The sequence below is a fragment of the Acomys russatus genome, chromosome 21 (assembly GCF_903995435.1).
Source record: "Acomys russatus chromosome 21, mAcoRus1.1, whole genome shotgun sequence".
Lineage (NCBI taxonomy): Eukaryota > Metazoa > Chordata > Mammalia > Rodentia > Muridae > Acomys > Acomys russatus.
Window position 1 is genome coordinate 54916589 of NC_067157.1, and position 25565 is coordinate 54942153.

The window sequence follows — 25565 nt, forward strand, 5'->3', positions numbered from 1 at the left end:
CGGCTGAGCGACCGACCAGCGGAGCTCTCCCCCCCTCCTCCTCTTCCTCCCCTCCCCGGCTCCTCGCGGCGCAGCGGCCCCGCGCCGCGCTCGGCCCCGAGACCCGCCTCCGCCGCCGGCCTCGCGAGGGAGCCGCGCCGGGCGGCCGAGGAGCGGCGGCCGCGGCGCGTCGGGCCGGGCGAAAGTGCCTGCGGGGGGCGGGCGGGCGCGCGGAGCCGGCCGCCCCGGGGCTCGGCGCGGGAGCCGGAGCGGGAGCCGGCGCGGAGCGGGACGCCGCGTCCCGAGCGGCCGGCGGCCGGAGCTCGCCCCCGCCCCTCCCTCCTCTCCGGCGGCGGCGGCGGCGGCGGCGGCGGGCGGAGTGAGCTGCGGAGCCTGGAATATGGTCGGGGAAATGGAAACGAAGGAGAAGCCGAAGCCCACCCCAGATTACTTGATGCAGCTGATGAACGACAAGAAGCTCATGAGCAGCCTGCCCAACTTCTGCGGGATCTTCAACCACCTCGAGCGGCTGCTGGACGAAGGTGAGGTGGCCGGGCCCCAGAGCGGCGGGGCGGCCCCCGGGATGGCGGGGCGGCGGGAAGGTCAGGCGGCCGGGCGGGCGGGCGGGCGCACAAAGGCGACGCGGGAGGCTCGCGGCGGGCCGGGGCCGGGGCCGGGAGCAGGCCCGAGGGCGGACCCGGGAGCTCGCGGGGCTGCGGCCGGCTCCCGACGGCGGCGGCGGCGGCGGCTGGGAGCCCCGCCATCCCCGGCCGGCCGGTTCCCGGCCACGCGAGTCCCCGAGCTCCGCCTCGCCTCGCCCGGGGGCCTGAGTGGGCTCGCCTCGGTGGAGTTGTGTGGCCCCGCAGTCCGCGAGCGGACTCTGCGATGAGCAGAGATTACGTAGGATACCGAAAAGTAGTGCTTATGTGGCCGAAGGGAGGACGAGATGACAGAGCAGAGAGCACTTTTTTTTTTTGTCCTTTTGTTTGGGGAAGCGAGAACTGTTTGGGAGTTTAACTTCACTTTTCCCCCCCTTTTGGTGGTGATGGGGTGGGGTGGGGGTAGTGTGGTACGAAATACCGCGATGACAGACCTGAACGGAATCCGAGTTCGGAAGAACTGGGGCGGAGGGTTCGCTCCCGGCGTAGCCGCCTGCCTCTGTAGGGCGGAAAGCTGCAAGTTTGAAAGGACGAGAATAAAATAAAGCAAAAGTTTGCAGAAGCCAAGTTAGGAGCGCTGCGGGGAGCGAAGCACTGACTAGATTAGTGCTGGTCAGCTCTGGAATTCCTCTAAGAACTTCTCCCAACAGCGACCGAGTGTTAGTTTCCCGGAGCCCGTGGGTTTCTGTGGACGCCCGGGGCGGGGTTCCGGGAGGGAATAGGACCAACAAGTCTATTTTGAAAATCGAGTAGCGGGGAGTTTCTGTTTTCTTCTTTTAAAGTCCCCGAGAGAACTATTTAAAGGAAGCTGAAAGCAATGTTGCTGTACAAATGAACAATGGATTTTAGGATCTTCAGAAGAATTTCGAAAAATTTCAAAGATAGCCGGGGAAATCTTCTGTTTACAGAGCTGGCATTTCAGGGAAGAACAAAAGAGTGAGAGTATCTCCGAGCTAAAAGATGGTTAACGAATCATGCTAAGAGCTGTTGGATGGAAAGCCATGGTCTCGATTTAAAAACAGAAAACATTCAGCTATTACGAATGAACATACAACAGTAACACATCGAAAGAGGCATTTTCGTCAGCGTATCTGTTAATCTCATTGCCCCGGAGAAAACTTGAGCTGCCCCTTTAAGGGGTTTTGCCTTTCCTCTTCGTGTTGGCATTTGAAAAATTGTGGAGGCAGAAAACTTTCTGGAATGTCCAAAAAAAAAAAAAAAAAAAAGGCTGGAACTTTTAAATTGAGTATTTCCAAATGTGAGCGCTAAGGGGCGCCATTTATTTTTTTCAACCTTAGAAATGTTTGGAACAGAATGTATAGCATGCTTAGTAATCTGACCTATATTAGGTGCAGTTGAAATTTAAATTTTAGATTATTTCAACTGTCATTATCAAAAATGTAAGTGATCACAGAGGAAACACTGATATTTCTTCCATTGTGTATTGGTTGTTTTCCTGTTATTAAGTTTATGAAAGTTTTAGTATTTTAAAGTACAGTTTCTAGAGACAATCTCTTACACAACAAACTAGATCCCATTTAAAGTGAATTAAAATGAATTCTTAAAATAGTATAGTCAAGTGACATAATGGAGCTTATAAGAAAGTTTGGCTATGCTATATAAAAAACTACAGTTTCTTCGAGTAGTTGTAAAGGCTGCTCATGTGTTCTTCCAGATTGATCAGCAATAACTCCCTTAATTTGAGGCTGGGGCGTACCATTCAACTGGAGGAATTTAAACGACGTCATTTTCTGAACAGGCTTGCTTATGTCTCTTGTTTAGAAACAGTAGCCCTGTGAGCTTTACACGTGGAGGACACCTAGTTTCGGACTGTAGTGTTTGCGCAGTGTTTGGCTTCTCCTTTTCATGCTCTCTCCATCTCTTATCTTAGTCCAGCGGTACTTGGGATTCTCCGCATCAGGCCAATGTAAAGATAATTCGGCGTGGAGACTGTGTGTTTACAGCAGACAGCAGAATGGCTAGGAATTGTGATTGTTTTCATAAGACCAGAGCAGACATGCAAGGAAGGGCCTAGTCCTTAGTGCGTTACAAGCTTTTTACTTTTGTTAGTCTTATTATACATTTAATTAGACTTGAAAATATTGGTTTCCTAACTACATCATCATATTTTTCTTGCTAGATGACTTAATTGTGAAAATTGGCAACTTGTGCTTTACTGCTTGTGGCCTCTCACTGCCCAAAACAAATTGATCATGACTTCTGTTTGTGGTTAGGGATTACATTTTTCTTTGTCTGTAATGCTTGACAGAAAAAATATTCTTAAATTTAGATAAAATTAAGTTTCACTTTAAGGATTAAACTGTTGAATGACATTAAGATATTCTACTCTCTAATAATTGGAAACTTTGAGTGGGACTATTTAGCAATCTTAAGAAATATTTTTCAAGCAGGGAGCTTTTAACATAGTTTCTGTTTAAGAATTTTTCATTTGGCTAGCTAACAAATTTGGGAATGAAGTATGCTGGTTTTTCTGCTTGTTAAAGCTTAGATGATACAGAAAGAGTACGTTGGTTCTTGCTGGCATAAAGCAACCTGTAGTCCTTTATTTAGCTAGTTAAATCAGTCGTTAAGGTGTTGGCTGCTAGTTGGCTTGGTGAGTTGTGGCAGTCAATCTTTCCTAGTGTCCTCCGCAGGGCTGAATTTTAAGGTCAGTTCTTAAACAAAAGCTATGACTTGAGTTAATACTTCTGAGATTTAAAGGGTAGTTTACTTAGAGGTGAGCAGCACAAGGTTACAAATAGAATACGGGTCTTAAACTGCTTTCTCTTGAAATTTTAACTGAACTTCTGTACCATCCCTGGGGTAAAACAGTCACACAGAAATTATTTTAAGGACTTTTCTTTGTCATAAAAAGCAGAACTGTTAAAGTAGTTGAATGAAAAGCATTAAAAAAATATTAACATTTTGCAACTTAGTACTGGGAAGATGAGCAGCAACAAATAACAGAAAAACTATCAAGTAGAGGAAGACCAGCGTGTGACACTTGCTCGTCCCATTTCTAGTTTTAATTCTTTTTTTTTTTTTTTTTTTTGGTTTTTTCGAGACAGGGTTTCTCTGTGTAGCCTTGGCCATCCTGGACTCACTTTGTAGACCAGGCTGGCCTCGAACTCACAGTGATCCGCCTGCCTCTGCCTCCCGAGTGCTGGGATTAAAGGCGTGCGCCACCACGCCCGGCTTCTAGTTTTAATTCTTGAGGCAGGTGATTAGGGAGGACAGAGCAGGCTGCCTCTGTGAAAACGACAGGTGTGGTTTGGTGGAAAGGGCAGTCTGAATCTCTTCATGAGGCTGTCAGAGACACTAGAGTATAGTTTAGGAAAATGAACACATATGTTAGATTTTGCACTAATGATTTGAAAATGTAATTTTCAGATAACCCTTTTTGATAATAAAATTTTCTGCTCCCTTTAAAATGTCAGAATATTTTAAAATTAAAATAGGCTTTGCTAGTTATTTTCTATATTCATGTTTATTTTTGAGGATGTGTTTATTGTTGCCTGTGTTATACCTCTGTTTTTCCTTAATTTTGATTTTTTTCTTTTTGAGAAAACTTGTTTGTCCATAAACGCCATGGCTTAAAACTTGGCATGTCTATAGATATTGGGAGGACTTGGGTTATATAGTTTGTTAAGTTTTTGGTTTTTCTTGTCGAGCTTGGTGGCGTACTCATGCAATCCCAGCACTTGGGGAGACAGAGGCAAGCCGATTGCTGGGTGTTCAAGGCCAGCCTGGTCTACAAAGGGAGTCCAGGACAGCCAAGGCTACACAGAGAAACCCTGTCTCAAAAAACAAGAAGAAGAAGAAAGAATGGAAAAAGCAAATCATAGTTAACAGTAGTTATTATTTGTGTCAAACAGACTTAACTTAAGGTGGGCCAAGACACTGCTTTTATAATCCGCTGAGAGTTGTAATAAGCTGCTATTTGTTACCAGTTTTCTCCAGTATGATCCTGAGGGTATGTCACAGCTCTGTGTGGATATAATGGGAGCAATTGTTCTGCATTCACTCCTCACAACTCTGGAGGTGGGGTGGGGAATGGTTTTTTTTTTTTAAACTCTTTTTCTGGTTTACATGTTTTGTAGTTAAGGTTGTACTGTTAAACATGCAGCACAGTTGAGTTTATAGTAGAAATGGGTCGTTGATAGTCACGTCTCCCAATGTATTGGCTTTCAGTGTCTTTTCTAATAAGAGTATGAGAATGTCAAAATAAAAGTCTTGACGTGAGTGAGAGGGTGTGCTGTGTTAGGTGATAGGGACCTTCAGAGCCGTGTTTCAGATCAGCGTTTGATCAGTTTTGAACTGTGTGTAATATATTACATATGTACCTATATATGTGTGTGATATATAATCTGTTAATTATGCCCCTATCACTTTCTTGGAGTTGGAATTGCATTAGTTGCCCATCAGATCAAGTGGTTTCTAGTATCCAAAAGGGAAATAGACTCTTGTGACAAAATATGGCAAGTGTAATAATGACTGTTGCCGAGATCCTTGATAAAACAGGGCTAAAAGAAGCTCCTTTTTTTTTTTCAGCTTCTATATTTAGATGTGTAAGTTTTTATTTTTCTTTTATATTTGGTACTTGGTGAATTAATTAAGCTATTTGATTATATGGGCAGCCTTTTATAAATGTAGTGGAACTGCACTGACTTATTCGAGAAATGTAGGTTGATGATGCAGTTATAAGCAAAAATTTCCCTTTGTGTCTGAAGTGGAGTATGCTCTGGAGTTGTTGGGTTTGTTTGTTGATGAGTTCAGAAGGCAGACCGCTAAGCAGCCTTGTGCTCTGAGTAAGTCAGGTGTTGCAGGAATGGCCAAGAGCCTGTTTTAGGGCTGAGGGAGGGAGGGGCTCTTCATGATTAGAGCTATGTGCTGGCTTCTTCACGTGGCTGACTTGACTCTTTTCTACCCAGTTTTTTAGTTCATATTAAGACAGTACAGTAGGAAGTTTAAACTCAGGCTTAAATTTTTGTTCTGTTTTTTTGAGACAAGGTTTCTCTGTGTAGCCTTAGCTGTCCTGGAATTGCTTTGTTGACCAGGCTGGCCTTGAAATCCCAGCGATTTCCTGCCTCTGCCTCCCTGACTGCTGGGATTACAGGCATGCGCCACCACCACCACCGTCTGGCTTCAATGGAAGATTTTCTTTTCCCTTTGCAATGATCTCTTTTAGGAAATAGAATTTTAAAATTTTATATATTTTTTAAATTTTGGAGTACTTAGATTGCTTATTCAGTGTCCAAGTAATGATTTCTTAAAGTATCATTTCACTTAAGATAAAAAAAAAATAAACACAAGCACTAATAAATCATTTTGTCATCTTAGTGTGGCTTTATTAGGAAAAGGGTTTATGAATACAGACTATTTTCTGTGTGGTGCTACTTTTTATGTAGTTGCCACCATTGGAACTTAGATCTGATTTGTTTCTGAATGACTTGTTAGAAGTGAGTCACTGCATGTGTATACCTCAGAACTTGGTAAAAGACACTCTCATGCTTGAATGTAAAAGCATGTCAACAGCTTACGTTCTTTTTGATTGGTAGTTTTTCTTAAAATGCTTTTAATCAAAGTAGAGAGGAGGAATTAAACAGTAATACTTTAAACACATATGACAAAAATTCTAATAACTAGTGACAGCTTTGGACACTTACAGAATAAAGGCAAACACATTTTCCCCCCATAAAAATCCCCCACCCCTTGTAATATCACTACTTGTAGCACTTGTCCTATAGGTGTTTAGTGTCAGTCTTACTTTATTACCATGGACAAGAGTAGGGATTAGAAGTGTAAGATCCCTTGCTTGTGCAGGGTAGTCCATTCACAAGTAGAAAAACATCAGTGCTTATCTTAGTTTTTGAAAGTTTTGGCATTTCAGAATTACGTTGCCATTAGCTCTTGACCAACCTATAGATCCTGTGTCATTATTGTCATTCTTTTAAAAGCAGAATTTGTCAAGTTCAGGTTGTTTGAGATCCTGTTCAAAGGAAGTAGAGTGCCAGGAAACATGAAAAGGCAGTTAACATCACGAAGTGTCCTCTGTTGTGGTCATGGTACAAGGAAAAGGCATGCTTGAGAGTGCTTGTGCAAGAAGTCTGTGTCTGTCTGTAAAGGAGGACACTGAGTGAGTGAGTGCTGGCCTGCCTAGTGGAGCTGTGAACTTAAAAGGAAGACAGGAAGCAGGTTTGGAGGTAGTGACTAATCTGCTGGGCCCAGTATTGAAAAGGGAGTAGGTTTTTAATTCTTGTTCTGGCTTTAGTACAAAAGTCAGGGGCATGATCAACATGGTCAGTATCAAGTAATTTTATGATTTGAAATACATAGGACAAAGTCAAGCAAAAATATTTGTTATAGGCTGGGCGTGGTGGCGCACACCTTTAATCCCAGCACTTGGGAGGCAGAGGCAGGCGGATCACTGTGAGTTCGAGGCCAGCCTGGTCTACAAAGTGAATCCAGGACAGTCAAGGCTACACAGAGAAACCCTGCCTCGAAAAACCAAAAAAAAAAAAAAAAAAATTTGTTATAGTCTTAAGAGTATACCTAGGAAAAATAATAAAGAACTGTGGGGGGCTAGAAAGATAACCCAGCAGTTGAGAACTGGCTGTTCTTCTAGAGGACCCGGATTCAATTCCCAGCATCCACATGATAGCTCACAACCATCTACAACCCCAGTCCAGAGGCATCTGATGCCCTTTTCTCAAGCCTCTTTGGTCACTAGGCCGGAACACACACAGCACAGTCATCTGTGCAGGCGAAACGCCCATACACACAAGTTTAAAAACAAAAACAAAAACAAACCCACCCCAAACTATTGCATTTTAAGAATTTGAAATGTTCAATGAATTTCAATGTCATACTATTTACCCAATCTTAGCATTGTCTCATAGTGTGGAAGAGAATTTAGGAACCACTGAGAAAAGACATTTCGTGGATTTGTTTTAGTGGAGGGAAAGTTAGTGCTGTAGCAAGTGATCATATTACTTTGGAACTGCTACAACAGAGATGAGAAGGGTGTGAACGTAGTCTGCAGAGGGTGGGGACTTGTCCTTATCACAGGGCAGGCTCTAGCAGAGATGGAGCAAGTCTCTTCATTCTGCATGCTGATTCTTATTTTTTGTTTATTTTTTTATGGTATGTCATTCGAGTGTAAAGTGGACTGAGAAGAAGAGAATTGCAGGGTGTTTCTATACACTGAAAACTGTTAGTGCATCCAGTTATGGACAGAAAGAAAATGGAAGTAATTTTGTCATTTTTGGGCTAGTCAATTTCTTGGAGCTAGAATATATATTCTTCCTAAACTAGCTAGAAAATACAACTTTTTTCTTTCTCTCTCTTTCTTTCTTCCTTTCTTTCTTCCTTTACAGTTGAGATCCTAAAAGTGAGAGACCAAAGGTGTATTTGGAGGATTTAAAGTTACTTGAACTTTTCTGTAACCAAAGGTTAGAGCCTTACTTCTTAAAATATTGTTATACAAATGAATTCAGTGCTCATTTATCACTTGTTATTTTTATTAGTTGCTTTTAGTAATCACTAAGAAGCAGCAATATTTCTGGTGAGAAGATTTAATATAGAGACTTAGTACTGTTGAAGTGATTCAAACCAGGAACATAAGCTTGTTTCAGTTTTAGATCTGCATTGGGCCATAGTCCTGTTTTGTTTGTTTTGATTTTGCTTTGGATCAGGGAGGTAACTGGATATTGACACTCTAAAGCAACTGTTCTCAACCTTCTTAATGCTGCAACCCTTTAATACAGTTCCTCATGTTGTAGTGACCTTCACCATAAAATTACCTTATTGCTACTTTATAACTGTAATGTATCTACTCTTGTGAATTGTGATGTGAACATCTGATATGCAGAGCATCTGATGTGTGACCCTTGTGAAAAGGTCGTTGGACCCCAAAGAGTCTTGACCTCCTGCTGGAGAACCACTGCTCTAAAGGAAGATGGCTGTGAGCTGAGAAGTGGATGTGCTGCTCTGGGTTACTACATCGTGTTCTCCAGACCCGTACATGGAGGATGAGTGATTGTTTAATTCTATATAAAACACTTGAAGTGGAAGCCTCAGTTCTTGGGTAGCTATGCTACAGTAATTTCATCACTTAGATACAGTTGTATGCTGAGAACTGAACCTAGAGCCTCATGCACGCTGGCAAATGCTGTGTCATTAGTTTTAATTTTATAAATGCAATTAACTCCCTTTCCAAACTAAATCCAAATATTCCAAAGCAGAAGGATATAATACGCAAAAGACTGCATATACGGGAAGTTGTCTTTCTGTCAGCATTTTTAGGTTCCTTCTAGAAGGAATAATAGGGAAGAGAAACCTGAAAGGTGAAGGAAGGTGCTTTATTGAGCGCATGTCTGCTAGCTTTGTGTGCTGGAGAATCCTTAGCTCTGCTGGCTGGGAAGTCACAGAGCTCAAGTGTCATGTAGACCTTTTTGAGTAGTGGAGCCTGGCTGTGGTGGTCCTGAACTGTGGGAAGGCAGAGGATGCCGCAGGAGAAAGACATGGCGGCAGTGTCAGAAAGGCCCTTTAAAAAAAGTGCCACTGTCTTTGTACAATGGTACATGCCTTTTTTTTTTTTTTTTTTTTTTGAGACACGGTTTTTCTGTGTAGCCCTGGGTGTCCTGGAACTCAGAGACCCTCCTGCCTCTGTCTCCCAAAGTGCTGGGCTGAAGTAGTGCGTCATCATCACCTGTCAACACTTGAACTCTTTTTTTTCTTTTTAATGAAAGTTGAAAGGAATAAAGAAACTCTTGCTTTTGTTGACTCTTTGTAATTCAGTAATTTGGCTTGGTGAGAGGTTTGTAAAGGTGATGTCATATGTTATTAGTGACACCACATTAACAAATTAGATTAATGTATAAACCGCCAATATTCAGATTTTTGCACTTGCATCTGGAATGTTCTTTGTCCTTTCAGTGTCCAAACCAAATAGTTGAGTCTTGTTATCATTTTACATCTTTTAATATTTGGGAACATCTTTAAAAGAATGCCTGGACTTGCATTTCTTTGTTGGGAGATTGTTCCTTTATGCTTTGTATCCTTGCTATGTTGGAAATTACTTACATATATTTATCCATATTTTGGCATTTGTGTGTTTAAGACAGGGTCTTTGCTTTGTATATCAGACTAACCTCGAACTTACTGTGTTGAGTGGCCTCAAATTTGTGATGATCCTCCTGCCTGAGGTTCTCAAATGCAGGGTTGGGTGAGTTGCCAGCGCAGCTGGTTTAGGAAGTAGATTTAAGAGAGAAAGCAGGTTGAAGGAGAGCATCTTTGGAACTAGCACATCAGAGCCCTGCATGTTCTCTAAGTTGTATCACCTCAGGAGAAGCAGCCGTCACTTTCACTGTTAGTGAAACTCTGATTATTTGGATTAGAGTGCAGTCTGTAAGCTAAGGTTTTTTTTTTTTTTTTTTTTTTTTTTTTTTTTTTTATGTTTTCATCAGAATGCAGTAGCTCAGCTTTAGGTTTGTGTTACGAACCATTTATGCTTTGGTCTTAACAGTTGTCTGTCTGATTCATTTCATTAGAACTTGAACCATGGATGCTTTTCTCATTCTAAAATTTTTTTCAATCTGTATCTTGGTAGGTTAAACTTTGAGCAAAGGAAGATATTACTATTTGAAATAAAATCCTATTAGGAAAGCTATGTAGATTTCTCATTATTTAGCCATAGATTTGTTAGCTGCTCAGATGGTGACTTTTTATACTCACAGGCACATAGGTTTCATAGATAAGTTGTGACCAAGAATAACCAAACTGGCTCCTTGGTCTTTTGGAATGCTCTTGTCTTTTGGGAGAGTGTATTTCTCAAATACCCTGTGTGGTTTCTGTTCATACATAAAACCAGCCATTTCACTAAGGTTCTTTTCCATTCTAAAGGATGTTGCAGACTGTAGTTAGGTGCAAACCTTTAAAAAAAAAGTAATTATTATTGGTGTGAGATCATTCTTTGGCTATTTCCTGTGGGTGCAGTTTACTGCTCATTTTGAAGTTAATCAGTATGTTTGCATTTTTGATTCAGTTTTATCACAACAGTTTATTATTCCTTTGCTCACGCCAAAGTAATATTTTAAAAATTATATTTATGTGTTTGTGTGTCTTGCCTGCATGTGTGCCTGACTCCATGGAGGCCAGAAGAGGTTGTTGGGCCCTGTAACAGAGTCCCAGTTTTGAGTCACCACATGGGTGATAGGTAGGAGTGAGACCTGTGTGCCCTGGAAGAGCCGTCGCCCCAGCTACACGTAATATACTCGATGACCATGTAATTACTTGATTCTGTAGTGTAAAGGAGATATCTCGAAATCAAAACAACCACCAAACTACTATTTTATGAGCAACCAGTGATTCATATTTGTAGTTTATTTTGCCTTTTATGTGTAGTACTTTTTTCTTTTTGAAAACTAAATCTTGCTATTGACTTGCTTTGTTTGTTTGAGACAAAGTTTTTCTGTGTAGCCTTGGCTGTCGTGGAGTTGTAGACCAGGCTGGCCTTGAACTCAAAGGGCTCCATCTGCCTCTGTCTCCCTGAGTGCTGGGGTTAAAGGCATACGACACCATGCCCGGCTGCTATTTATTTTTGATGTCAATATTTACGGTGTAAGCTCTTTTATTGTACCATTTTTTAAAAGTAGCTTTTACCTCAAACTCAGCAGAAAATAGGAGGACAAATATATTTTAAAATGAGAAGTGTGTGTGTGTGTGTGTGTGTGTGTGTGTGTGTGTGTGTGTGTTCCGATCACCGTATTTTAAAAGGAGGGAGTTTTCTCTTTTGACCAGTGCTTTATATCTTACCATGAAGGATAGAAACAGAATAGAAAGTAATCAGGAAAAGAGTTTAGTGCCAGTGAAAAATTTAAAGTTGTATGAGGTAGGCAAAATTTATTGGCAGGAACGAACCTGTACTTGGAAAATCTCCACTGCAACCCTTTTGTCGTCAAAAGTCTTTAACAGTAAGGAGCTTATGTTCCAGCAGATGGGGATGTCAGTACGCACAGGAGCGTTAGTGACTAAAATGTGTTAGGAAGTGACTTGTCAGAAAAGAACATTTTAGTCTACATTGTAACGGAAGGGGTGCTCAGGAATAGGATGACTTGCACTTAATTGTGCTTATGATGTTAAATGTGCCTGAGTTGTGTCTTTAGATTTATTTTTTAAGAGACTGTATAGTGTAACTAGCAGAAAGATTAGTTTTTTTTTTTAAACAACGTTTTCTGTTTTTAATATCGTTAGTGGAAGGTTATTTGGGGTAGCATAGTAAGCTACATTCTAAGCCTATATTTGCCCATAATCCATACAGTTCTGGATCTTGGAAAGGTGGTTGCTGTTTAGTAATAGAGGCATAGCTTACCATTATGTAACATGAGGAGAAAGTTCTTTTGAGCACCATAGTTAATTACAGCAGTAAAAAGTTATCAGCAGTCAGACTGTAATCTTATCTCACTTGATTGTTAGAGTTTATAGCATTACAGGATTTCTTGTCAGGCTTTTTTTTTTTTTAAAAGTTAAGTAAATATTATATATTTTCTTTTGAAATGTGCCTTACAGTTGAGAAAAATGCTGTTCATTACTGCTTGGGAAATATGTGCCTTAATAGTCGATACATTTAAATTACATTTTTCTAGTTTATTGTGTTAGGGTTCCCCCCCCCATTTGTAAAATACCACTATTTTTTCTCAGTCACTTGAAATTAAACTCCCAGTATAAGGAAATAAGGAACGGATGTGTCTTTTTTTTTCTTCTCCCTCCCCCCCTTTTTTTTTATTTATGAAGACCAAGGGAGGAAGAAACTGATATAGGAACCTTGGTTCAACTGTACCAGCTTGCATTTTATCTGTTGATTTTCTGTAATGCTTATGGTATAGAGAATTGAATGCAGAGGTTTTCAGTTAAGAGCAGGGCTGTATGTCCCTTAAGAGAGCAAAGCATAGATGGTAATGATCAGTTTGTCATGCATTGTGCCTCATGCATTAGTCCCAGCATTCATGAGGGAGGTAGAGCAGGAGCATCCCTGAATTCAAGGCCAGCCTGGCTTACATGGCGAATCTAGGACCGCCAGGACTAAGTAGAGAAACCCTTTCTCAAAAAACAAAAAACAGAGACCAAGAATTGTGAGTCTGATGTGTGGATTTTAAATATTGTTTCTTAGTTTATAAACGCTTGGGAAGCTTGAATTCTTTCCTCTTACTAATTAAAAGTTTTTGGAAAAAACCAGACAGATTTATTTGTATGTTTGTTTGTTTGTTTATTTATTTATGTTTTTTGAGACAGGGTTTCTCTCTGTAGCCTTGGCTGTCCTAGACTCATTTTGTAGACCAGGCTGTCTTCGATCTCACAGAGATCCACCTGCCTCTGCCTTCCAGTGCTGGGATTAAAGGCGTGCACCACCACTGCCCAGCTCCAGATTTGTTTTATTAACAAAAACATTTTAAATGTATCAGTTAAAACGTGAAAGCTACATATAATTAATAGGCACTGGGTTTTGGTGATTTTTTTTTTTCTAGGCTTTATTAATGGATGTGACTGAATTGAGCTCCCACTGAAATACTAGCCTTGTGTGTTGTTACAAACACACACCCGCACTATCGACCCATTCCCACATTTTTTTCCTGTTTTCTGGCTTCCAATTTTGTTGTTGGCATTTGATATTTGCAAAGTGTATTTTTACTGAAGCTCACCCTCTCCCCGTGCCCCCCCCCCCGTGTGTGTGTGTGTGTGTGTGTGTGTGTGTGTGTGTGTGTAGTTTGATGTTTAGACATGCCACTTTGCTTTTGGAATCCCAGTGTACTTACTGTAAATGATTTCCAAAGTTCATTACTAACTTTCAGAAAGCCTTTAGTTACTAAATACACTGTGCCTCGGCCAGTGAATACCAAACCTCATAGTTTGCAATATATTTAACGGGAAGTCAGTGTTTTCGGTGTATTAAATGGAAAGTGATTATTGTGATATACTATTTTGAATTGCAGATTACCCTATTTCACATGCTAATTTCCAGTGACTTAACATACTGAAACTTTATTAAAAGTATGTGTAGGGTATTATAAAGGATATATCAGAACTTCAGAATTATTCCAGTTACTGAATAGTTAAAATAGCTAAACAAACACAGAAGTCTAAGGCCTGGTACTAGAAAGACTGCTTTAGACTGGGAGGTTCACCAGCAGCTCTGAACTTGAACTTGTTCTCAAATACCTTAAGTTTATACTATGACCAGGAGACGAGAGAACTATTTAAAGCTTTTCCTTTTCATGGTTCTTTGTTGTTATCCCCTTTGATCTGCCTTCATATTTCTGCTTTTAGCCTAGGTTTTTTTTAGTTGTATGAGTGTTGGGTCATAATGCAATGCCTTAATGTGACACTAAGTATCGCTGCACTTGCTACAGCTGTTTCTTCTCCCTTTCAGGTTTCCCTTTTTCCTTTGACTTCTCCCCTCCTTTTGGTACTGGAGTATCTATCTCACTGTGGGAGAAGGATGGAGACAGGTGGCGCAGCTCTCAGGAGGCAGAGGCAGGGGGATCGCTGTGAGTTCGAGGCCAGCCTGGTCTACAAAGTGAGTCCAGGACAGCCTAGGCTACACAGAGAAACCTTGTCTCAGAAAAACCAAAACAACAGAATCAGAGGCAAACAAAAAACCCAAACAAACTAAGCAATAGTAACAACTTCACAAATGAGTAAGATTGTTTTTCTAAGTATATAACTAGTTTAGTTGTAACTATTTGAGAAGCATTTCTTTTCTGATACCTCTTCCCGCAAGGTCTAAGTATATCTTCTTTGAAAAAGAACTGCCAGGTAGAAATGTTATGTAAACGTTTGTCTTTGACTATTGGCCATGTGCCCAGATAGTAAAAGTTAAACTCTGAAACAAGCCATGAACTTGTAAACAATGGGATAAAAAGATACGCACATACTTTTCTAGTGCCTCAGAATGGTGTCTTTTTTATTGGAGTTTGCAGATATTCTAGACACTGACTTCGTCTTGTAGTTCTTTACAAATTTCAAGTTTGGGAGCTGGAATTATATAGCTCAGTGCTAGAACACCTGCCTGTTAGTACACTAATTGTGATTTCAGTCTTTATCATGGCAAAGTAAGAAAAGTAAGTTTAAAAAATTAAAATTGAAACATTGAAAACTGAATGTTTAGTTACATTTTATCAAAAAACCTTAAAGAGTGGTATTTTCGTAAGTTTCACAGTTGTTAGCTTTCTCTGTGTGTAGCCTCCTGCAATGGGTTGAGGAAGTTAACATCTCTGAGGATGTGGTAGTTGCCCAGAAGGATCTTGCTGTTAGCAGTGAAAAATGTTTTTCTTACAGTTCTTGTGCAGCAGGCCATGGAGTAAAGCACATTTTTATAATAAAGGTGATGAATTTAATCACAAACTGGCAGCCAAATGGAAACTACAGGCCTTGGTACTGGGAGAAAATTGCCTATAAAGCAACTCTTGAGAGAAGAGGCTTTAAATTTACCCACCCATTTCGACATTGAGGAGAACATAGGAATCATAGAATATTTTGCTTGGCCTGCTTAGTTCAGATGAATGTCATTTGAGTTTTCTACTTAAAAACTAGAGACAGTTTAAGGTTCCTTCAGCTTTGAGGTAAGACTTTGGCCATACACTTTTGCATTTTACTGAATGTTTCAAACATTGTTGCCCCCTCCTCCCTTTTTTTTAAACCTTCATCTGCATTTATTTTATGCTGAATTTATTCCTGTGCCATCAGTTTTTGTTTCTTTAGTTTCCTCTAGGATATCTTTTTCTTCTGTGCCACCTCCTCCTCTGGCTTTAGAACAGACTGCTCCTTTTCAGTGAGGATCGTCTGGATGTGTCAGGGGGAGCTCATGTGAGGGTAAATCCAGCCATAGGCTCAGTAAGTTCCTCAGCGCATCCTAGGTGCCTGTTCTCTTTGACATGGTCAATGACCAGGGAATCTACATCTAAACCCTTAAGTTCAGCATCTGCAGCAAAAACTCAGCACTCCTTTTTGGCCACTGACTCAGAGGCCAGCCCCACTGTTTGGCCTGGATGCACTTCCCAACTCTACCATCACACCACTGGAACTACACACATTGCTTCTTTAAAGTGACATTTCAGATACTTAGTGGCTTTTCGCATATGCGTACCCTTGATGGCCTGAGCAGTTTCCCAGTTGTTCTTAGAATGAGCAAGAAGATTTGAACCTCTTGATTTGCATGATTTTGTAGGGTTTTCTGGGGCAAGTGAGTATTGAACCATCTTCACAGGTCATTTCTGGCAGCTTACAGGAAGAGCATATTGTTACCTTTTTAGTACATAATGGCCCTAATTAATTATGCTAATACCGTGCCTCGTATTTCATGTTTCTTCCATGTGTGAGGAACTACACTTTGAAGAGGCAAAAATGTAAGGCTTGTAAATGACAATGGAATGCCATCATTTGTTACTTCTGGTGTGTGTGGGCTTTGAGACTTTTTTACATTGTATTTAGAACAGCCATTAGAAGATGCCATTTCAGAGTCAGAATCATTTATGACGAATGAAAACTGAAACCCAAAGATAGTAAATGTCCTAAATGTGAAAGTGCTAATGTGAAACCTAAAAAGCTACTATAATAAAATTATTAAGCTGAGCTGGGCCTGGTGGCACACGCCTTTAATCCCAGCACTTGGGGAGCAGAGGCAGGCAGAAATCTGTGAGTTCCTAGCCAGCCTGGTCTACAAAGCGAGTTCAGGGCAGCCAAGGCAACACAAAGAGACCGTGTCTTGAAAAATTAAAAAAATAAAAAACCCAAAACAAAAAATCTTGTCAAAGGCAGAGGTTCATGGGATATCTACATTGAGATTTGGTCAGGCCTGTATTCATTCCTTTTTTCTCAAGAGAAAAAAACAAAACCAACAGTACAACATACTTACAAGATGCACATTAGGTCCTTTTCAACATTATTTACTCTATTAATAATATTTTCTTTTTAAAATTCATGTATTTTTTGTGTGTATGAGTGTTTTGCCTGTATGTATGTCTGTGCACCATGTGCAATCACTGCCTATGGAAGTCAGGACTGGCATCTGATCTCCTGGAACTGAAGTTACAGACAGTTGTGAGCCTACAAGTGAGTGCTGGGAGTTGAACCTTGGTCTTTTGGAAGATAGTCAGTGATCCTTGCTGGGTGATCTCTAGTATTGATTTTTTAAAAATGAGTTCGTTTCCCCGCCCCCCCCCACCCCCCTCATCCCTCATGTTTTGATGTTTGGTGCACCTCTTTCTATGCTACTGGCATCCTTGAGTTGGCTTGGATTTTAGAGATGCTGCCACTTCCTATCACTTCCGTGCTTAGAAGTAAATATACTGGGGACTGGTAATATACTTCTAGTCCTTCTAGTGCTGCTGAGGCTACTCAGCTAAAATGGTAGAGGGGCTTGGATGTAAATTACTGTGTGGTTAAGATTAGTCTCCAGATCATACCCTATGTCAGCTCCAGTGACTGGACTTAACCAGTTTTCTAGTTGATACGCGACAGTACTTGTGAAGTGCTTTGTGGAATAATTAAACGGCTCTTTTCATATCAATAATTTAGCCCTTCTAAGGTAGGCCTTTGGTGAAGACAGCTCTTTGTTTGTAGAAGTTGAGTTTGTTCTGAAAATTTTCTCTCAGTTTCAAGGGAAAAAATGCCTAATTTGAATGGTAACCTACCTGTCAAAAATCTTAAGTGTGGCTCCTGTAAAATACATAACTGTTCATTGACCTCTTTGATGGATCTCTGAATGAAATAGAAAGTGCCTTGAGCAAGAAAAATAGAACCATTTGGCCCAAAGAATGATAGCTAGTATTTAAAATGACAATTACTATAAAAATGGGATATCAGAAAATTTAAAAACACACTAGAGGTATTCAGAATTGTGTCTTGCATTTTATGTCTTTTTCATCTACTATTTCATTAACTTACTTTTATGCCATCAGAGTGATTAGAAATACAGTTCTTTTCCACTTTTATTTTCATCTCTTTGTAATGAGTAATATGAGAATTTAAATGTTTAGTATTTTTCCCAGTGTAGCAACCAAATGAAGCCACAGAGCGACAGCCTCTGTGTCTTTTTAGAGATGGCTTCCCTAGTGTTCTGGGCTCAAGGTATCTGTCCCGGAACATCAAGCTTTGTGCATTGGTTTTATTACTCTTCAACCTATTCACATGGGAAACTCTAGAGACAAGTTCATGGTTCCATAGAAAGTGTTCAGTCTATACTAGAATAAAGAGAACGAGCTATGATGAGAAGAGCCTTTATTTATGTTGAGGAAGAGAATAAGTAAATTTGTCAAATGTATATATATCCATTTGCTGCTTAGATGAAGGTGTTAAGATAAGAGTGTAACTTGGTGGACTAGAGAGATGGTTCAGAGGTTAAGAGCAGTAGCTGCTCTTTCAAAGGTCCTGAGTTCAGTTCCCAGCAACCACATGGTGGCTCACAAACATCTATAATCAGATCTGGTGCCCTCTTCTGTCGTGCAAGCATATATGCAGGCAGAATACTATATACATAATAAATAAATAGCCTGTTCTACAAAGTGAGTCCAGGACAGCCGAGTCTATACATGGATTTCCCCCCACCCCCCAAAAAGTGTAGCTTGGTGTTTTTGTGTGTGTGTCTAAGTGTGTTACTGAGATAGTTGTGGTATAGGTTGAGGTGGTGAGCTACCAATATATGTATTCTGAAAACCTAGTGCATAATATTTGGGGGACATGAGGTGTGCGAAAGGATTTGCCTGTTTCGATACTAGGAGGAACAAATTATGAGCAAAGACTGAAATTTGATTTCAAATGTATGAAGTTGATGTGCTAAGATGTTGCATATGACTAGAGCCTTGAGGGTAGTGGGCTTGACTAGAATATTCTTTACCAGGGTACTTGCTAGGTTTTTCCACAGAAGCATTTACCGTCCATTTTGATAAGTTCAATGTTAATGATCTCAAGATTATATTCTGTATTTCAATTCATATTAAAATGGACCTTCAAGACTGCCACAGTAGAATGTATGCTTTAGGAGACAGTAGTAAGTGTATAAATGTATTTCTTCCAATAATGGGACTTCATGTAGGTTTTCTGATTCTTTAAACCATGGCTTAATTAGAGGGCTTTGACTGTTCTACAGTGACACTTACAGTTCCAAGTACTTGGATTTTTGAGGGCACTGTTGTCTGTCACAAAAAGAACTAAGATTTTTGCTGACATATCATATATATATATATATATATATATATATATATAATTTTTTTAATGCTAAAAAAGGCTAAAAGCTTTTCCAGTTAGAAAGATAGTTCCTATATTTGGGCTGCTGTAACACTTGTGTAATTTCACATCTTAGTCTTAGACTTTTCCTTCCTTGAAACCGCATGGAGATTGGAGTACAAATAAGAAAAAAGGTAGATAAAACCACTATTCCTCACCCTTAACACACCTAACTTCTTCAAAGCTTTTGTTTTCATTTTAATCTGATTTTTATGACCTTGAATATTTTGTGATTTTTTTTTTTGAAGGCAATAACCTAAGAATATAAATGTACAAGAGCCCAGTGAAGTGAGAGATAAAAATTTAATAGTGTTATTTAAACTATAGGAAACATTATTGTGAATGTCATTGATTTCCTTAGTTTAGCTGGTAAATAATTTTTCTTTTAATTGACTAGGTTAGTTAAAAGCTTTTTTTAGGTGGTAGGAAGATGTTTTCATGAATGTTCCCCTTTCCTCACTGGAATAAATATATCTAAAATACAAAGCAAAGACTTCCTAAATTTAATCTATGTCTTTGAAATAAATTTTAGGTATGTAAAAAGATAGGAAGTTCATATTAAGTCATATATAACCATAAATAGAGTTGTGGAAAACAGAAAATACATCATTAATGTAGTCCTAATAACTGTTCTACAAATCTTGCCCAGATTTTAAAACCAGGCCTTTTTTTTTTTTTTTTTTTTTTTTTTTTTTAAGATTTATTTTATTATTAGGTATACAGTGTTCTGCCCCCATGTATACCTGCAGGCCAGAAGAAGGCATCAGATCACATTACAGATGGTTGTGAGCCACCATGTGGTTGCTGGGAATTGAACTCAGGACCTCTGGAGGAGCAGTCAGTGTCCTTAACCTCTGAGCCATTTCTCCAGCCCCCAGGCCTTTTTCCTTGTTTCTTTTCTTCCATTCTTTCCCTTGCCTTTTAACTACTGTATAGGAGTTTAAGGTCATCCAGCCTCTGACTCCTGTGCCCTGAGGCTATAGGAGGGCACCAGCACTAAGTCCAGCTCATGGCTCCCACCCACCCCCACCCGCCTCCTCCTCTTTTCTTTTATTGCACTGCTCCTTGTCCAGTGTTTTGGGCACTTTTGAAAAGTTTCTAAGTACTGAGTTAGTCTGATTTTTTTTTTTTTTTTTTTTTTTTTTTTTTTAATGGATAAATTGAGGTTATGTATTTTGGCAAGAAAATCACACAACAAGTACTTTGTTGCATCAAAGGAGGAAGGGTGAGTATGTGTGCTAACCTTAAGTGCTTGGTTGTGGTGAGTTACATCCGACATGTTCCTTAACAATAAAGTTCCCTTTTTCCCTTTGAAACTAAATAGTATCCCATATCCCATGTTGTTAATCATTGATTTTAGTATATATTGAATAAACTTCTTGTATACCATTATTACTATAATGGTTTCCTATTAGCAATTTTTAAAAGTTGCTATCTTTAATTTGACAGTTATTAATTGTGGAACCTGTAAATCTCTTTTCCTCTATCCTATTACTTGTGCTGATATTCCTGTTAATAGTAAAAAAAATAACTTGTTGAGATGGCTCAGCAGGAAGGCATGTACTTGCTAAGTAAGCCTTCAAGCCCTTTAATCACTGAAACTTTTGGTGGAAGAAGAGAACAGGCTTCTTAAAGTTGTGTTCTGACTTACACAAGTATGCAGCATGAGTGTTCATGTATACAATAAATGCGTAAAAAGACACAAGAGGACCAGATTTGAAAAAAATACAGAAGCCTCGAGTTGGTGGCGCAGGACTGTAATCCCAGCACTTGGGAGGCAGACACAGAGTAGATAGATCAGTCTGATCTACAGAGCTAGTCCCAGGACAGCCAAAGCTACCTAGATAAACCCGCTTTCCACCTCCCGACCCCCCACCCCCCAGCACACACAATGAGGTGGGCGGAGAGAGACAGAGAGCATGAACTTGATTAACAATTCAAAAGTTCAAAAGTTTATCATAGTACATTTTAAAGAGCTCTTACTTTCTATGTCTGGAGTGCCCGCCGCGGGGGGGCCCCCCCCCCCCCCTCGCCCCCCCCCTGCGCCCCCCCCCCCCCCCCCCCCCGCCGCTTGTAAGTAGGAAAGGAAGGATTAATAAAAATTGCAATGCTCCTAAGTAGTGCTTTTTGTTGTTTTTGTTTTTGAGACAAGGTTTCTCTGTTGCCTTGGCTGTTCTGGACTCCCTTCATAGACCAGGCTGGTTTTGAACTCATAGTAATCTGCTTGCTTCTGCTTTCCAAGTGCTGGGATTATAAGCATGTGCCACCTCGCCTTGCAAAATCTGGTTTTTTTATAGCTAAATAAAACTCTGTTTTTGTTGTCATTGTTGTTTGTCTTTTGTTTTGGTGTATGTATAAGGTGTGTATATAATACATTTTCTTTATACATTCATCCGTTGATGAACACCTGGACTATTGTCATGTCTTGCCTCTTGCCATTAGTACTACAATAAGAATAGGTGTGCAGATCTCTGTGATACTCTCACTTTGATTATTAAAAGAATTTATATATATTTAAATTATGTGGAAGTGTGTGAATCTGTATGTAAGTTTGTGCATGTGAGTGCAGTTATCTGTACAACCCAGAGACATTGGATCCCCTGGAGCTGGAGTTGAGATGATTTTGAGCTGCCTGGCATGTGTCTGAGAGAGTTGAACTTCAGCCTTCTGGAAGTGTAGCGTGCTTTTTACTACTGAGCCATCTCTCTCCAGTTCTTGACTTTGGGTTTTTTGTTTGTTTTTGGTTATATGTCCAGGAGTGGAATAGCTGGACCATACGGCATTTCTGTTTTTAGTTTGCTGAAGAGTGTCTGTAGTGATTTCTACAGTGGCTGCACCACACCCACTAGTGTGAGAGGGTTTGTCTTTCCATATCTTGGCAGCACATGTTTTCCTGAGGGATGGAATCTCAATATAGTTTGAGCTTCCTTCATGATAAAGGATGTTGGACAGTTTTTTATATTGTTTATTGGCCATTTCTACTCATGGAGATTCCATTTGCTCATTCTGTGAATGACTTGTTCTTTTGAAGTTTAATTTTGTTATTTGTGGATTACAATTATTAATCTTCTGTCAGACATCTATAGTTGACAGAGCTTTTATTCGCAATCTGTAGGCTGTTGCTGTTAATTTCTTCTTTGCTGTACAGATGCTCTTTTAACATGTTAATTTGTTAATTCTTGTTATTTCCTGGGCTATTGGAGTCCTTTCAGAATGTTTTTGTCTATTCCTGTTCCTTAAAGTGTTTTCCTTGTAGCATTTGAGAGTTTCCTGTCTTATGTTAAGGTCTTTGATCCATTTTGAATTGAGTTCTACATACAGGATGAAAGATATGGATCTGACTCCATTATTCTACATGTGGATATCCAGTTTTCTCACACTTTTTGTTCAGAGTGTCCTTTTTCTAATTTATTCTTTCGGTGCCCTTATTTAAAATCATTAGTTCTAGCGGTGTTGGTTTATTTCTGGATCTTGCTGTCTGGTTTTGTGTCACTGCCATGTAGTTTCTGTTGCCATGAATCTAGTAATAACTGGGTGCTGATTGAAACTTCTAGCATTGTTATATTTCCTTGGGGTTACTTATTTGACGTGTGTGGGTGTGTGTGTGTGTGTGTGTGTGTGTGTGTGTGTGTGTGTGTGTGTGTGTGTGTGTGTTTCATATGAATTTTAGATTTTTTTTTTTTTTTTTTTTTTTTTTTAGTTTTAATGGAATTTTGAATAAAACTGACTTGGTTTTGTAAATTATTTTTAGTAATATAGCAGTTTTACAGTACTTTTAATTCGAGTACTCATGAGCAACACTATTTGCTTATTATATATTGTCAATTTTCATGTTTTCCAGTCAACTACATTTTTAATGTAGTTTTTCTTTGGAAAGACGTTTTAGTTTTAATTTTGAGATATGAAGTGCAATTTAACTCCCCAAATAAGGCGCACTGGAATTATCAAAGGCTTGATTTTTTTTTTTTTCTAATTTGAAAGCAAATGCCTTTAAATTAAACGAGATTTTATTTATTTAGTACAAGAAAACCATCTCACTAAGTAGTAATCTATTCTGTAATAGCATGTTTTTAATTTATTTGAGCCAGCTGTGGGTGTAGTTTCTTAAAATAAGGGAAGTGAAGTAATATGTTCTATGAATTTGCTCTGCTCAAAATAACTTTAAACTTTGTATATGGTAAATTATGAGTTGTCTTTTTTTCTTTGTTTTTTCTTCTGAGGATGGCATAGGAAAGAGCTGTTAATCCTAAGTACATATGGCTACATCCCAGCTGCTTCTGTATGAAGGATAATTGTTCTTCTGATACAGATTTCTAATATTGTTCTAAGATTTAGTGAACATCATGTTAAGAAAAACTCATTTGTTAAGATCTTAGATACTGAACCCTTACTTTGCTGTTTGTATTGGTGTGTTACTGTAATACTCATCAGAAGATGAATTGCAAATAACAAGTAATAGAATACATTTAAACTAGTGTCGAAAGGTGAAGACTTTTTTGTTAACATTCCTTATTAAGCCCATGTATAATTAAAGCATGTGTGTATAAATATGGGCTCTTAATTTACTCAAGTCAATGAAAAATGTCAGTTTAAAAACAAATGGTCCCGATCAAGTAAAGTGTAACCTTCACGACTTTCTGTATTTCTAGTTATATTATGTAGGGCATGCCTTGATGGATTTAAGTGTGATACATAGAGAAAATGCAGATAAAAATGTTTAGCTAAAAACCTAGATAAAATATGGCCATTTGAGCAACTAGGATCAGTACAATATAAAAGATGTGCTCTCTTTGAAAAATATCCAGTATTTTATAGCTTTTTAAAAAATAGCATTATTTTAAGTCCTGAAACTTTAATGTATTTTGTTTCTCTGTATTGCTTGTTAACCATTAATTGCTTTGTTAGTTTATTAACAGGGTGTATTTTCTCATAATTTATTAGATTTCAATTTGTTGAAAAGTCTATATCAGAAAGTTAAATAGAGCTGTTTTATTTCTATTGGGTCTTCTAGTATTAATATTATTGAAATTACACATTATGACAAAAGTCTTTAATTTAAACTTCTTCAGCTCTTTTTTCTATCCTCTGATGTTTTCCTATGTTGTCCTTGATACTGGCAATGCAAAGTAGCTAACATTGTAGTTAGTACAGCCATGTACCAATACAGTAAAAGTGATAGGAAAGAAAATGCCAGAGGCAAATAGTGAACTGAACCGAAACATCAGGGGAATAATAAACCTAATTAGGTACACTAAGGGGAGGGGACAAAGATTAATCTAGATGATACAGAATAGCAAGTGGAAAACAAACAGACCTGCTTCCTTAGTAATTCCTGCTAGGAACAGAGTTAACTGACAGTTGAGCTTAGTTAGAAAAAGAGAAAAAAGTCAAGGTAATTAAGCAGAGAAATGGGAGATGATGCAGATGGTATAACTAGATCAAGTTTTCAGTCCTAAACACAAATCTGAAGGATAAAAAGTATGGTCACCGACTGTCTCCTTGAGGAAACATGTGAAATAGGACAAAACCCAAATGCTAAAAAGGTGAAGTTTTTATATCTGAACTTAATGGCACAAACTGTAGGTTCCTTGTGATCTGATGGACCTGGAGGAGGGCGGCCTTGGGTGTGATAGAGGAGGGCTGTGCTCCAAGCACCTAGGCTGCAGCAGGAGCACTGTGAGTTGGATGTCAGCCTGGGCTGTGTTAGTGAATGAGACAGTGTACAACACGGACCCCACCCCTACCACAGCAGAGAGTGCACACCTAGTGTACAACACGGACCCCACCCCTACCACAGCAGAGAGTGCGCACCTAGTGTACAACACGGACCCCACCCCTACCACACCAGAGAGTGCACACCTAGTGTACAACACGGACCCCACCCCTACCACAGCAGAGAGTGCACACCTAGTGTACAACACGGACCCCACCCCTACCACACCAGAGAGTGCACACCTAGTGTACAACACGGACCCCACCCCTACCACACCAGAGAGTGCGCACCTAGTGTACAACACGGACCCCACCCCTACCACAGCAGAGAGTGCACACCTAGTGTACAACACGGACCCCACCCCTACCACAGCAGAGAGTGCACACCTAGTGTACAACACGGACCCCACCCCTACCACAGCAGAGAGTGCGCACCTAGTGTACAACACGGACCCACGGACCCCACCCCTACCACACCAGAGAGTGCGCACCTAGTGTACAACACGGACCCCACCCCTACCACAGCAGAGAGTGCACACCTAGTGTACAACACAGACCCCACCCCTACCACACCAGAGAGTGCGCACCTAGTGTACAACACGGACCCCACACCTACCACACCAGAGAGTGCGCACCTAGTGTACAACACGGACCCCAGCCCTACCACACCAGAGAGTGCGCACCTAGTGTACAACACGGACCCCACCCCTACCACACCAGAGAGTGCGCACCTAGTGTACAACACGGACCCCACCCCTACCACACCAGAGAGTGCGCACCTAGTGTACAACACGGACCCCACCCCTACCACACCAGAGAGTGCGCACCTAGTGTACAACACGGACCCCACCCCTACCACACCAGAGAGTGCGCACCTAGTGTACAACACGGACCTCACCCCTACCACACCAGAGAGTGCGCACCTAGTGTACAACA

General features: G+C 40.1%; 1 protein-coding gene across 8 annotated transcripts in view; it reads left to right on the plus strand.

Moving 5' to 3' along the window:
• The first annotated feature begins 268 nt into the window (after positions 1-268).
• Positions 269-25565, plus strand: part of Qki (QKI, KH domain containing RNA binding) — a 1257190-nt gene continuing 1231893 nt past the window's right edge. For 5 of the 8 annotated variants that reach the window (XR_007832573.1, XM_051164120.1, XM_051164119.1 and 2 more), the window contains exon 1: positions 271-521. Coding sequence is in view for 7 of the 8 variants with exons in the window: in XM_051164120.1 (XP_051020077.1) it covers positions 380-521 (142 nt within the window). In the remaining variant the exon portion in view is untranslated. Of the gene's footprint in view, positions 522-25565 lie in introns of all 8 variants that reach the window. The other 3 variants (XM_051164117.1, XM_051164118.1, XM_051164122.1) reach the window with 2 other exon arrangements.